Genomic DNA, 15720 nt, shown 5'->3' with positions numbered 1-15720 from the left:
TTGTACATTCACTACTGATACCCCTGAATGTTGTCTTCATGATGAGACAAACTTGAGTCCTTCCATCTTTCCAAAGCGCTTCTTCATGAAGACAATCAAGAAGAAACCAGACAATTTGGGATTTTGTCGTCTAAGCTTCTATTCCTCCCCTCACAGTCACACTCTGGCTGGCATCACACACGCACACTCACTCACACAAAATAGGTCAGGTCCAGTCTGGAGGGTGACCCCCATCATCGCCATCATCACCACAATAACTCAGACTTGACTCGTCAGAGGTGGAACTGAGTGCAGTGAGACGCTGAGGAAGAGACGCCATGAAAAGGATTTCCTTCCAGTCTGATGAAGTTCATCAGACTCGGAAAAAAAAGAGACAAAACTGGGAAGCAGCTGAGAAAATACCGCGCATGCTGATCCAAATATCCCTAAAATGCCGTTATGTCGCCGTGTGAGGTTTGAACAGGTTGAAAAACAAAAAAAGCCCTGCAGTGTTTAGACAGCCAAAGCATGAATGAACATAAACACACACACACACACACGTGAATACATCATGTACTTCATTAATGCAATACAGTATAAAACCACAGATGTTAAAAACGCTAGCAGCCCATTCGAGTTCCTACGACGGGCTGACGAGAAAGTACACTTAGAACTCGACACAAACATGAAAAAACCCTCAAAAAAGTCTTTAGTTAGTGAACACCGCCGTGCTGCAGCAACCATCCGGGTGTGCGCGCACACACACACACACACTGCAGTCGTTTCTCTTAAAAGCCCATCAAAGTATACGTGATAAAAAAAAAACAACAATGCGGGCCACGCTCTAAGATCATTCGCACAGCAGACGGTGAAGGAGCTACGCGAAGACAAGCAAGCGGCGGCGACGTAAAAGACGCACTCCCGCCGCACCGCACCGCCCGCATCAGGTCTTGCCTGTGAGGCTCTAAACGCATGCAAGTGAGCGTGTCATGCGCGAGCGCCAAGTGGCCCCGGTGGTTAACGCTGCAGCGTGCCAGGCAGAGGAGACGGTGAGGCGGGGTGGGGGAGGGACAAATACAGATAAGACAGATACAGATAGACAATATAATACACGGGGAGTTCATAAGAAATGGTCCGACAGCTGCTAAGTCAACCGATTTGTTGGGGACCTTTAAGTCTAAAAAGCACATTCTTCTAATTATAACCAATTTCAAACGGCATTGGAGTCACTGCTGACACAGCTGAAACCAAACAATGCCCATCCAACGTAATCGACTATCATTTACATTTCAGGCAAATTACATCTGTGCAAAGAGTTTTTCTTTCTGTGTAGATATACATTTATGCAAAACCAGGTTGTTGTTTGAGCAGAGTGGTGGAGAGGGGTATGTACAGTGGGATCCAATCGTGTCAAACCCCGCCCCCCTTTGCCCCCAAATTAATCATGTGAGACAGGAAGAGAGGAGGCGACGTCACGGCCACTTCCTCCAGCGGTGGTAGTGGTGGTGGTGGTGGTGGTGGTGGTGGTGGGCGTGTCTCCGATGACATCATCAAGACAGGGTTGGGTTGATTTGACTCACTGCTCATGAGCAGCACTGGTACCTCGAATGGGACCCGTCTTACGCAGCTGGGGGAGGGACAGGAAGAAGGGAAAAAAAAAAACATCAAAAAACAAATTTGGACTGCCACAAATGTAGCAGGATGGTTAATTTTGCCAACTTAGCGACTCTGTGGTGCAACCGTGTTTACTTTTATTTTGAAGTCCTGGCTTTACACAGGCTACAGCAGAGGTTCTCAACTGGGTTTTCAAACTTCTCAAATATCTTACATTTAAAATGGACTGCTCGCAATAGAAACAGAGCCGCCTAGGCGCACACCTCGTGGCGGTGTAGCAAGTGAATAACGCAGACAAAAACATGAGGTGCATTCACGGACATCGAGTCATTACACTTTTTTTTTTTTGACCCAGGCAAAGAGCTGCAACCAAACAGTTGAGAATAACTGGGCTACAGGATGTAGCATGCCAAGGTTACCAGAGAGCGGCAGAGCGGACCGGAAGCTGTGCTGCTCCACAGAACCTAAGAGGATTTTTTTTTCCCATGAAAGTTAAAAATACGGAAAGCTATTAAAATGTGCGGGACGGTGCCCGTAAAGCAGGGCATAAAAAAAATGTCAAAAAGTAGTAACAGAAGAAAGTCCATTTTTGTTTTCCTTTCCATATATTTTTTTTAACTCACTTTTTACAAATGAGTAATGACCAATTATTAAAATTTGACTAATACGTCATTCCCTCAATCGCCCACAACCCACCACCCACAGATTGTAGTCCTGTGTGCAAACATTGAACATGAAATTTCAAAATGCTGGCAACAATAAGTATTAGCGACATGCAAGGGACATGCAGGGGAACGGTTTCAGCACAAGGTGGTGAAATAAAGAAAACAGCGTGGAGGAGCTGGAAAAGAAACAAATGAGTGAAAGTGAATGAATTAGAATGATAACAGAGGACAGCTCATTCAAAGTTCTCACAATATGCTCTCATGCAGAACATGGGTGTCAAAAACGTTTTCTCCGTGGGCCACATCGCAGTTACGGTTACCCTCAGAGGGCCACCTGTCACTCGGGAAATCAACTATCATCACCTTATGATATTATTACACATTTGATTATCTAATAACTAGCTATTATCTAATAATAGCTAATAACTTTCATCTCAGTAATAATTCTTATTTTTTTTACCAAAAATAAATAATACAAACTATAAAAGTAAAACTAAATAAATAAAACTAACTTTAAAAATTATAATTTTTTTAATTATGGGGAAAAAAACCAAATTTAAAAAAAAGAGCTGCTGGCTGAAAATGGCCCCCAGGCTGCACTGCAGACATCCTGTGTTAGCAAATAACACTGTGACCTTTGTTCTGCTATAAATCCCACAAGTGTCCCAGTGGGACGTAAACAAGTGTCGTGTTAGCATGGAGGAGTGAAAGAGGTTGAAGAAGAAGAAAGCCTGAGATGATTATGAGGGGGGGGGGGGACGGACGGCGGAGGCGCATGGTGACGGGTCCATGCAGGTGATTGCGTCTCCACGGTTGACTTACTCAGCCTGCCTCTAGTGTTTGACTACAGCGACGGCCTCTACTCGTCTGTTGCTGAGGTGCCTCGCACGTCGCCCTTCTGACGCATCTAATGTGACATCCAGGAGTAAAGGGTTAAATCACGTTGGTGGTGCTCATGCTCTGTTGAGCCTGCAGAGAACGTCCACAACTCTGCTAGTGGTGTCTTTTGTGGAGCACGGGGGTGGGACAAAGTGGCAAATCCTCTGGGGTTCTTTACCTCCTCCAGCTCTTTCTGAGTCTCCTCCTCCATACGCCTGATGTCCTCCATGGTCAGACCCACCCACCTGTCCACCCAGCAGAAGAGCTGGCGGTGGAAGTTGGTGAAGATGCGCTTTTCTTGCTGGGGAGGGAAGGACGACAGTCAACGGCAGCCTTGTGCGTATGAGCCACACGGACGTGAGACACCTTACCCTGTGGATGAAGTTCTCCACTTTGGTTTGAAGACCCCACCATCGGAACTTGACCGTGACCAGTTTGTATGCGCACATGTACGGACAGTCTGTCTTCAGCTCGTTCTGTGGAGGACCAAATGTAAGAAAACGTAAGAAAAGAAAATGTAAGAAAAGGCGAGCAAAAGCCTCAATCACTGCCGCTCATGTCACGTACCTTCCACTCGGGGCCGAGAGGCCCTCTTCCTGTCTTGGCTGACTGGAATAGTGCAGGATCTTCTTCTTGTTTGTAGTCCTGAAAGGCATCAAAAGATCGTCAGTCAGTCAGTCCAAAGGTTTATGCCAGGGGTGTCCAAACCTTTTCCACCTAGGGCCGCACTAAATATTTAAAGACAAAGCTTTGTTTAAATATTAGATATTACTATCAACATTCCAGCTTCTTCGTTCTCTTTCCACTTTTTACTCAATTTTTACCAATTTTTGTTGTTTTTTTTTTTTTTGGGGGGGGGGGGGGGGGGGGTAATTTTATTTATACAATGTGCAGCAGGCCAATAAAAAAAACAATCTGTGGGCCGCAAATAACCCCCGGCCGCCCTTTGGACACCCCTGGTTTATGCACTCCATAATATCTGAAATTAGATGAAAATACCAGCATACTAGGAATGCGCGATGACTGTATAGATGACCACAATGTATCCTACCAGACATCTTTAGAATGTTCTCAATGCATGCTTTCATGCTAGAGTCTCTAAAAGTGTCCAACAAGACCAGAAAAAGTTGAGTCGCTAGATTTGTCGCCAAAAGGAGTTTGGCTTCTCAAAACAATGGGTTCAAAAGAGTAATACTCCAGAGAGGGGAGGTCTGATTTTTTCGAGGAGGCATTTTTGTGATTCAAATGTATTACTCCTTTGAACGCATATCGTTTTGAAAAGCCAAACTCTTTACTTAAATGGCCCCAGCAACTAAACGGAACTACATTCCTCGTCACGTCACGGAAATCGCGGGACCAAGTGTGGGGGTAAATCACTGTTTATGTACTACACTGACAATGGGGATGCCGTACAACATCATGTCAAAAAAATCCAAACTATACCTTTAAGGTAATAATTAGGCCTGCCATGATAATAGATAAATCAATTTATTGAAGGATCAAAAAAAAAAAAAAGTTGATAACTATGAGCCCTCAAATTGACGTGTATGTATGCGTATGCGTTTCAACTGCTCGTTGCTTTTCCACACAGGCTGGATGACATGAGGGTTCACTCCGCTGTCTGTGCGCATCGGTTCTACAGTGGAATGAACGGAGAGAGTGAACGCTCCTGTCGTCTCATTCAGCCTCTTTGCGGGGGCGGGGCTACTAGTGAGCGGACCAAGGGTGCTAGCAACAAACCTTGGAGAAAACAAGCCTTTTGAGAAAACATATGCTAACATGAATGCATGCACAGAAGCGATGGTTTGTAAGGCGAACGCAACAGCTCCAGTGTGGGAATATTTCGGTTTTAAATAGGGCTGTCAAAGGATTAATTTTTTAAATCAGATTTATCACAGTTTAATTTATTAATCATGATTAATCACCATTCACAACTATGTGTGAAATATAATTTTTTTTTACTGTATTTAATGAAGATCAATGACAGGGCAGGATAATATATATTTGTATGTATTAACAGCTCCAAATGAACTGAATATGTCAAGCTAAAAGATACCACCAAAAAAAAATTCTATTTGTCGAACACTAGTGTCTTTAATAGTAGTAGAACATTTGAATCACACTTAAAACCATGTTATGATGAGCAATGAGGGGTTGTGTTCAAAGACATCATGTAATTTAAGGTCAATTAAATTTTTTCAGTGTAATTTCCAGCATACTTAAATGAAGCAATTGTACATCTGAATGAACCCCAAGACAATATTCAGTTTTGATATCACTGTTTCAAACGGTTGTAGCTTGAAAATGGTTAGAGATAAAGGCATACTGTCAGTGAAAAAATCATCAAAATGACCCAAAGTTTGTGATGGGATTAAATTCACTCATCTAATTTGCATATGACGACATCACCAGGATCAGAAATTGTCAGATCCCCGTCTCCACGATACCCAACAAGCTCATCAAAATGTCTAATCCACATAAGCTTTGGAACTGTGTGGAACTGTGAAATGATGATTCATGACCTGTATTCCAGGGTAACCTTCATGCATGTTCAAATTAAATTAAACCAAACCAAACCAAACTTGTGATACTCTTCCTCAATTCATGCAAACACAGCCATCATCATCATCATTTGCAGTGGGAACACCATTGCTGCCTTTGCCGCTATTAGAAGTGGACGCGACTATCCCTATTTCCGCCTTTTTTCTTTTTTTTTTTTTACATTCCCGCTACCTCCCGTCACATAGTGGTGTTTTGACCACCCGTCCTACATGCACCGTCTTTTCTGAGAAACATATGGATCCTCTGGGGTGTCACCTCCTGTGACCCCCGCAGTGAAGCTCCAAAATGTGCTGCTTTGTGGACTGTCACAGCTGGCAGACGCGCTGCCTCTAGCAGCCGTGTAGCGGCACTTCAAACTAATTAAACTCCTTAGGAGTTACGAAGTGAGTGCTAAGAATATCCAATTCATGTTTTCTCTTCATCTTCCTGTTTATTTATACACACGCGCGCATTATGAAGCCGTTTTTGTGATGTTGGGAGTGTCCCTGAATGCATCTCGAGTTCTTGTAATGAGAATGAGAACTACTGAATGACCTAGAGACGTGTGTGAGTTGGAGATACATACTCTATATGGTGTTGGAATTGTACTGCTGTGTTTGTTCAGGTCAGAATGAAGTTATAAAACAGTGTCAGGCTCTGTGTGACTGTGTGAGGACGCTCCATTGTGCTTATCGCGACGGACCCGTCTGCCGTCATAACAGAGCACGCTTGCTCTGGTGTTAATTACACCAAAAAATTTAACTTAATGAATGAAAATCAGTTACTACCTTTAATGCGTTATTTTTGACAACCCTAGTTTTAAACAGAATGAACAAGATGAGCGCATTTGTTCAAAAGTAATGACGAGGAAAAAGGGGAACACGACCACCTTGCGCCGAGAGACTAAGCGGCAAAAACAATCCTCGTAGTCCTGCCGAACATTATGTGGGAACCGCACCACCTCGGGATAATGTGCCAGCCAGGCTTTGAGCTTCCCAAGTCTACCACTTCTGCGTCTATGTTTTCCTGGGAAGAAATGGCACTCCCCGCAGCAGGAACTATGGCTGCCAGGTAAGAGTCCTCACAACAAACAATACAAAGATAAAGCTGATCACAGTGAGCTGAGGGGGTGATGCCACACACACACACACACACAGGCATATATTATGCTATATAATTAATGAAAAAATGGTCTAAAAAATGCTGATAAAATCGTTTATTGACGATCATTTTTACCACAATTATCAACCAGCAAAATCTGTTATTCTGTAATAATGTCATGTCATGTCATGTCTCATCAATGTTTTGTGTCATTACTGACAGTCTAGTGGCCAGAATACTACATATCACTTGTCTTTCAGTCCTTTAGAATACACTAGGTCCCCAACTTACGAACACCCAACTAGCAAACACTCGCGGATACGAACACAAGCCGAATGGTCTATATTTTATTTTATTTTGCCTTGTAGTCGCTCAATCAGTATTTATACTGCTACTGTACATGCTTGACCCGTAGAGGGCACTGTGACACTGCTAATGGGACCAACAGAGGCAGCATTAGAGGAAGAGTTAGACGCTGGGGAGATAAAGCTAAATGAAAAGCTAAATTATACAACCCGGAGAGAGCGTGTAATTAAAGTTTATGAAGAGTTAATAGACCTGCTTAATTCTACACCACCCACAGAACACTACCTCTTTTAAAAGAGTCTAACGACGACGACCATTTGTCCTTTTTTTCAATATCTCCACCTACAACTCCACCACAACGACGTATGCTCGGCCACTCCTCTTCAAAGGTAAATAACATTTATCATTACGCATTATTATATCACTTTTATTATTGGTTTTTTCATTCATTATCCTCGTTTAATATTACTACTGCATCCAAACTCATATTTACATACATACACATATACTGTATATGTATACACGTATATGTAGTACCTATATCATTGGTAATATTACCTTTTCCCCTACTTAAGAACAATTCGACATAAGAATGGTCGTCTGGAACCAATTGTGTTCGTAAGTTGGGGACGTAGTGTAATGGGACATTGTCAACTGCGAAACAGCGACCAATTATTAATTTTTTAAAAACCGCGATGTAGCAAGGGACGACTATACAAAAACTGCCTTTCACAAATACACGGCTGTGATGTCCAATGTTTGGCGACAGGATATAATTAGCATGCAAGCACCTGACTTATGACCAGAACATCAACTGCTGCGACCTCTCAAGCCAATCAAGTCTAAACCAAAGTGTCCCGATTTAGGTTCACTTCCTGTTTCTTTCTTCTTTGCATGAACGATCAACCTCACGGCAGCAAAAGTCAAAAACTTACTGACGACTTTGCACTTTCAACTCAAGCTTTTTAAAAGCTTGCAGACTCAAAGAAGAAAAGAGAAAGATGAAGAAAGATATAAGGGTGTATTCTTACAACCCCCCCGCCCCGAAGCGCCGTGCGGTGCCGTTTTAATCCGGCAGGTCAGTGGGGGGTGGGAGGCGAGCACCTGGAGCAGATGGACTTTCAGCTTAAGGCCAGGCCTCCCTGCTGATCCACTTAAGTCATTATTGTACAGAAGCTTGTGTGAGAAACTGGGAGAAGTGGGAGTCACCACAATCATGCCTCATTGTAGCATTTCAACCAGCACGGATGTGATGCTTTCAGTGCTGGTGGTCCACAGTAAGCGAGCATAGAAGGTAGGTAGGATGCCGGAGGATAGTGGAAGTGCGTGTAAGTCAGTCTCGCTGTGCGTCTTCAAAGCCACACAGGGCGCAAATAAGCGCTTCTGCAGCATCACGTGACATTGATGACTGCAGGTAGGCCTGTCACGATAACACAATTTGCTGGACGACAATTGTCCTACAAATTATTGCCAATAAACGGTATCATTGTTTACAGTATTTTAAGACAATATTTTTCATGAATGTAAATATACAGTATGGCATAATAATGAGTGCACCGTATCAAAAACAAACTTTAATTTCTGAAGAGTATTTAACATTGTAATTGGAATGTCAAGCGCTTTTAAATAAAACATAAAATAAGTAACAACAAAAAAGACAAAATCACCCCAATGAAATTAAGTGTCTCTTTTAGCAAATTGCACTTAAATAAAAATCATAATCACTCACAGTATTTCTGGTTTTGAAAGTGTCACTTTTATTATAGTCTGAATATTGAAAAGAAAAACGGAGAAATAACCCGGAAATAGTCTGAAGTTGACATTGTGTGTCAATGCAGATGTCAGCTCATTTGCATACACAATTGTGTGTGGAATATGCTGTTTACGTTTAATGAGGTGTAACGTTTTGTAGGAGTTTGATCAAAGTAAATATTTTGGATGCACCAAAAGGCGTTTGTGCACAGCGAGGTGTTATACTTCAGGAATCACGGCAGCTGAAACGCAAGTTCCAGCGTTTTGTATTATTTATTTCATTGTCTTTGTCACAAACCTTTTCATGTCACAAAATGACGATGCGCAAACGGGCTGAACTTGACATCAGATGGGGTTTTATAACCGGCATGAAGAAAGTATTCCATATTGTTTCCTCTGTTTATTCAATATGTTTGTAGTATATTTTCACATGACTATGGCTTCAAATCACTGTAGTCTGTGGGTCATGACACTCGAAATTCAGTGCACCGTTGCTAAGTACGCCTGTGAACTCTCTTATTCGCTGGTAGCCCCCTCAGGAGACTCACACTTTTGCGTTTGCTTGCTCGCTACTCCTCACGACAAACACGCATGCACATGCCAATTTATCGCGGCCAGCAAAATCACCTTGTTATTTTTTTATTAATCATGCGGTTCATCAATTTATTGATTATCGTGACAGGCCTAGTAAGCAAGCTTAGATGGTAGGTAGGAGACTAGAGGATAGGGTGAAAGTGTGTGTAAGTCAGTCTCGCTGTGCATCTTGAAAGCCACAAGAGACACAAATAAGCGCTTCTGCAGCGTCACGTGACATTGATGACTGCAGGTGTTGCAGGATCATCCTTGACATTCGGCAACGACAAACAAAAAAGGTTTGAACTTTTTTTTTTAAAGAGGTTTAGGACTTACACTTGGCGCCACTTCATCTTTGTTTGCGATATCTATGGGAACCACCTCCACACTCCTCCACGTCTGCTCATCCAGGTCGTGCACCTGCATGCAGGAGAGTAGTACATCCATGAGACAGTAAAGGAATTCGTTTGTGACATTTTGGAGCTCCAGCATAAAGACATAAAACAGTACAGCCAGGCAAAGGGGGGGCAACAAGAGAGCTTTTAGTGATGAATTATGGAAAATGTAGGCTCCAGTGGTGACTCTGGAAATTGTCAGTGTTCCGACAAAAAAGTCACACTTACGTTTTCCACTGTTCCCATATCAGGCTTGTGCCACGTCTCGATCTTAATCATGAAGTCATCTTTCATGTATTCATTCTGAGAAGCAGGAGAGGAGCACGGGTGAGTTATTATTCCCAAATCAGCGCTGACAGGTGCAGATGATCCCAGCCAAGTGATTTAGTGTGCGCACCATGAATGGAGGCCTGCGCTCAGCGCTAAATCCAATAAACCAATCAGACGTTTAGATAGCAGCCTTTCTGCTTCCAAACACTGTGAGCCTGCACTAACACTCGCCGGAAGGCAGACGGCGCTATCATGAACATGCGTGGTGCACAGAGAAGACTGAAACTCACCGTCACAACTGCGGCGGCCAGCAAGCAGGCAGGAGGGAGGAAAGCAAACATAAGAGACAACTCATGTTAGCGTCATTCATCATAAACACTTTTCAAAGCACACGTCTTCACAAAAAAATTCTTCAGTGTTTTCTGCAGGAGTGCGATCAATTTGTGGCGGTGGGGTGCTGCAGGGGGTGACGTAAAAAGTAAAAAAAAAAAAAAAAAACACGAAACAAATATGTTTACAAATACTGAGCCACCTGTGAGTGCTTTGGGATGGGGGGGCGGGAGCCCACAGCAGCACCCCCTGGTCGTTGAGAAGAGAGACACGTGCCGTCATGTCCGTCTGTGTTAGGAAGCCCACCATTTTTACATGTTTGTCTTTGTTTCATTGATAATGTTTTTCTTCAAGCATTAAGATTTCACACTTTGTTCGGCAATCCTTCAACGCACCACAGTTATGTACTATGAGAGTCTGCTTCAGCTTAATAAAGCCCCCAAATAGAAGACAAACTAACACTACATTCACACTACAGGGTATGATTCCCAAGTTCGGATTTTTTGTTAAAATCTGATTTTCTGTGGTCATTTACATTACCAAAAAAATGCAACTTGTTAATGTGAACGCAAAGTGTCCGGGACGTGCATGCACCAAAAGCAGGACGTCAAATGCTTTTCCATGTGTTTACGAAGTAAAGATTGTTGCAGTGGTGCCACTGATTTCATTTCTGATAAGAAACTGGGTAAAATTCAGGCTGTTATCAGCGATAATGATCCGATACTGACACTTTGTGCAAACACAGCTAATGTGTCTGGTAAATTTTAAAAAGCTGTGTTAGATTATGGCATACAAAAATACAAGCGATCATAGTATAATTCATTGATTCATTTGAAACCCTGAAGCATATTGAGGTAGCTGGATGATTTACAATATAGCCAAGCTAATATAAAGCAACACAAAAAACAGAGGACAAAAATGAGGTATCAAAAATATCAATATTTTGATTTGAGAATGGACTGGTATAGTATCGCACATCACTAGTGTGCGCTCTTAAACGCGTTGGGGGCAGTTTCAAGAATTTTGTGCAACAGGAGTCAAGAATTTCTGAACCAAATGATTCTGCATGGGAGATTACGAACAAAGAGGGCAGGAATTTTGGCTATGGCAGTTCGTGGGGGACTTGTGGGGACGTCTGTTCCGAGGAGTGTGTGGGTGGCAGGAGTGGTGGAGCCCCTTCACTGACACTTTTTCAAAATAATTTTCAGATGACAGGAACAACCTACATCAGTGAGTACCTTTATCCAAAAAAAGTGTTCCAAAACTACGCCTTTCAATGAAGTATAGGTCGGACATATACGACCGACCGTTCAACTGCAGTAGATCGGATACATATCGGATTTATATCTACACACGCATGAGGCCTGAGTCGCATTTAAAAAAAATCTGAATTGTAGTGTTCATACTGACATGAAAAAAATTATATACAGATCGCATGGGCCTTTGCGTTAGGCCTTTATATGTGTTAGGCCTTTATATAAGAGTAGGGTCCCACAAATAAATGAAAGCATGGGAAACACTGCTTTATAGATATTGTATTAACAGTACAGTGAAACCGCATCATAATCATTATCTGACCTAAATTTGAAAGAAATACACCGACAAAACTTCAAAGATAAAACCAGCGCCATGCACGATGTAAGCCAGGGCTGTCCAAACTGTGGCCTGGGGGCCATTTATAGGCCCCCAGGGGGGGGGGAGCAGCAATATTACGAGAACAAGGTCATAATACTAAAAAAAAAAAAAAGCATAAAGTTGAAATATTAAAGACTAAAACATAGAATTTAAAAAAATATTATGAGATATTATGAGAAACAATCCAAACAATGAATAAAGTTGCAATTTTAGGAAAATTAGATTGGGTAAAAGTTACATAATTGCAATAATAAAATAATTGTGTGTGTGCGTGTGTAACAGCAAAAAATGTACAAGTTGAAATATTTGCAAAAATAAAATAAACACAGCAAAAATGGAAAAGCAAGCAAAAAAATGCAACGCAAAATGCAAAAAAATGCAACGCAAGAAGAAAACGTTCGTTCATACTAATAATATGCTTTGTCACCAATAACACTAAGCTGAGATGTAGGCCGTTTTTTCTTCTTCTTGAAACATAAACAGCCTTGCATATCGATCTTGGTTTACAAAATGTAAAAGTGGCTCCCGCATTATATTTTTCAGTATCCGGCCCCCTGTGGAAAAAGTTTGCTCTCAGCAGATGAGCGCTCAGATCAGCAAGCGGCATTGTAGGGATCTAACGATTACTGGTATTCATGATTAACCACGATAAAGCCCCTGATGGTTAGTATTACCGTTTCAAATTAAAATAATCCTAAAACCATGACTGATAACCGTACTTTGATAGACTCATGGACCAGCGACACAGCTTGTTTCCTGGAGAAGCAGCCATTAATTCCGTTGCATCTCTCTCAAAGCACAAACTCTGATGTAAACAAAAGCTCTTGCTCTCAAAAGTGGCGCCCGCCGCCCACAATGCATTGTGCGATCACGTGCCCTTTCAAGCCCTTTCAGCGGCGAGCACTCAGAAGAGGGTGCACAAGCGCAGTTGGCAATGTTGTGCTTGGCCAATGAAAGTATATTGTGTGTGTTGTATGTTTTTTTTGTTTTTTTTTTAAATAAAACTTTGTTAGACTTTAGTGTGGGTTGTGTGTATCAGTACTTTTTAAAAACATATTATCACAATACGGTGATAATAATGATAACCATGATAATTTTGGTCTCAATCGTGACATTAATTTTTTATATGGTTACATCCCGACGCCATCGTATGAACTCTGTGTGTGTGTGTGTGTGTGTGTGTTTGTGTGTATGTGTGTGTGTGTGCGTGTGCGCGCGTGTGACAGTTTGACTGCAGCAGAACTCACTGGTGCGACAGTAGGGGTAGGCATTCCAGGCCTTTTCGTGAAAAACAAACGCTCCCTCTGGCGCTATCATCTTCACGTATCCTGGGACTTTACTGTCGGGGGCAACAAGTAAGAGTCCAGTGAGTATAAACCCTTTCATTCAGTTGTGTCAAAGTGAGCAGAGACACTCGCCTCTTTAAGTGGTAGATTTTGTGTGTGTACTGTCCCTTCTCGCCATCCTTCTCGTAGGGTTCGTTCTTCAGCACCTCGATGCCTTCACCCCCGCCCGTCTCGTTCTTGCTGGCCTCGGCCACTGAGTATAGCTGGCCCACTTGGTACTGGCAGGAAGACAAGCGAGACGCAATCAACGTGCATCCATAAAAAGCTCAAAAAGACTCAGGGATTAAGTCTTGGTGGTAGGGGTCTACATGACATCATTATGTGATTTGCATAATTTGCGATGATACATGTGCACATAATTGCAATGGATGCTGTAAAAATATGTGGAAAAATACAAATGAACTTTCTTCTGTCTGTTTTTTTTAAATGTCACAAACAGGACGGAGCCGCCTGTGAGAGCTTTTAGATGGAAGAGGGACCCACAGCCCTGCTGAGAAGAGCAATGCGTGCTTCCATGCATGTCAAAGTCTCCAAAAAGTCCCGAAAAAGTCGCTAGCACCTGGAAGTGTCTGAATACTCGCTAAATATATAGCGACAAAAAATCCATACCCTCCTTAGCAGCTTGAACAACTTTCTACAAGAGTGCATCTTTGCTCAAATTGATCACACCAATTTCAATTTAGGCAACCCAGTTGATAAAGCTCTTGCCTTGATGGTTTTTTGGGGGAAAAAATCCCACCTTGCTGGGCTCCTATTCATGCTCTCACGCTACCAAAACAAGCTCAGTGTGACAATTAAAGCTTGTTAAGCCCACACTGCTTCAGGCTATACATCTTGAGGGAACACTTAGCATGTGATCTGTTTGGGATGGGCGGTGGCAGGGAGTTAAAAAAAAAAAAAAAAAAAGAGGGGGGGGGGGGTTAAAAACACGTAAATGTCATGTTGATTATTACTCGTTGCTGCTTTTAGGACAGCGGAGATGTAGAGAATACATCACTTAAAATCTCCAGGTTTTCATGGAACGCCGCATAAGTCACACCAAAAAGCCCCCGATACAAAAACTGGTTAAGTACTCACCTCTTCAACTGAAATGGGCAACACCACACGGCTAGAGTAGGGAAAACAAGAGGGGAGTGGGGGCAGATGACATGATGAGAAGATGCTCTTTACATGGCAGTGATTATTATTTGTATGGGCTGCATTAAAATATGTTTACTTGGGGCCAGGAGGTAGCAAAAAGACTAGCAATCTCTGTATGACACTTTTTAAAATTACAGTACAGAAGTGACAGTAACATGTAGAATCTGCTTTACATTTCTCTATAAGCAATATGTAGTGTTAAAAAGCAGTTATTTGAACTCGTGACACAAACCATGGCGACAACAGGGATAATCAACCAAAATGTCAGTTTGAACGCTTCGTCGTCGTGCTTAATTAAAGATGACCTGGTCCAGCATGCTAACAGTTGGTATTATTAACAGCCCAATTAAGTGTCACGCTAGTCCGGGCATTATAGCAGCAAAGGCGTACGTCTTTCTTCCACAGCGTCAACATTTCTTTACGGCTTCGGGCTCCAGGCCTAAACTTTCGTGCGTTAATAACATTGTCAGCTATTGCGAAAAGCCTGTGTCGAGCTAGGGAAGTGTCCTACTAGCGGCAAGGCGGCTGCTACAGCTAACTTAGCTTGTTAGCATTACGGCTAAATCCGACGGAACCTTAATCTGTCACTCAAAGCTTAACATTACGACACTTTGTGGCTATAACAGGACACTAACTGGCTAGCTACACCTAATGGAAGACCACTTGCAAGCAGCGGTGTTAGTTAAACATACTAAATGTGAAGTGTGTCTTTTTATTTTACTATTCATTACGAGGCTAATTATCCACCCTGCTAGCTAGCCAGCCAGCTTCCACTAGCAACGCCTTAGAAAGACCGGTGTCCCGTTATACACCCCGCTCTAAAGCTATCCTTTTGTGGACTACGAACAGGGAAATCCAGCCAGCGACACTTATTAAAATACGATGCGTATTTCGTGCTTTGTAATAACACCTGAATTGGATGAAAATACGCCACGAAAAGCGCCAAAAAGATAATTTATAGAAACACGTCAGACTCACTATTCCTTGATGAGCACCATCTTCATCCGCCGGTCTGCGCCTGCGCAGTGTTTGGCAACACCACTGAGCACGATCAACATGTTGACCCCGCCCTCCTAGCCAAATCTGATTGGCTAGAGTTGTCAATCAATCACTACCTTTCGTCAACTAGTCAATCATTACCGTCAAAGCTGACAATGTTCGCAATTCTTTATGAACATTTTACTCACCGTCATT

At 42.5% G+C, this 15720-nt stretch overlaps 1 protein-coding gene across 2 annotated transcripts; it reads right to left on the bottom strand.

The window, feature by feature from the left end:
* Window positions 1-1471: 1471 nt before the first annotated feature.
* pitpnb (phosphatidylinositol transfer protein, beta) lies at window positions 1472-15574 on the bottom strand. Of its 2 annotated transcripts, XM_054757535.1 has the most exons (12): window positions 15505-15549; window positions 14464-14494; window positions 13459-13604; window positions 13288-13379; window positions 10366-10373; window positions 10034-10108; window positions 9747-9830; window positions 3705-3782; window positions 3509-3613; window positions 3316-3438; window positions 3081-3165; window positions 1472-1606 (listed from the first exon to the last, which is right to left on the bottom strand). In XM_054757535.1, exons 1-11 carry the CDS (start codon window positions 15528-15530, stop codon window positions 3118-3120), a joined length of 816 nt encoding a protein of 271 aa, XP_054613510.1. In that variant the 5' UTR covers window positions 15531-15549; the 3' UTR covers window positions 1472-1606; window positions 3081-3117. The 2 variants fall into 2 exon arrangements, with proteins under 2 accessions (XP_054613510.1, XP_054613509.1); XM_054757534.1 differs by lacking the exon at window positions 3081-3165 and having other exon boundaries at window positions 15505-15574.
* Window positions 15575-15720: the final 146 nt, after the last annotated feature.

Source organism: Dunckerocampus dactyliophorus, chromosome 17, assembly GCF_027744805.1.
Source record: "Dunckerocampus dactyliophorus isolate RoL2022-P2 chromosome 17, RoL_Ddac_1.1, whole genome shotgun sequence".
Taxonomy (NCBI): Eukaryota; Metazoa; Chordata; class Actinopteri; order Syngnathiformes; family Syngnathidae; genus Dunckerocampus; species Dunckerocampus dactyliophorus.
Note: the sequence above shows the minus strand (reverse complement) of the source record. Positions and strands in the feature narration are given on the sequence as shown.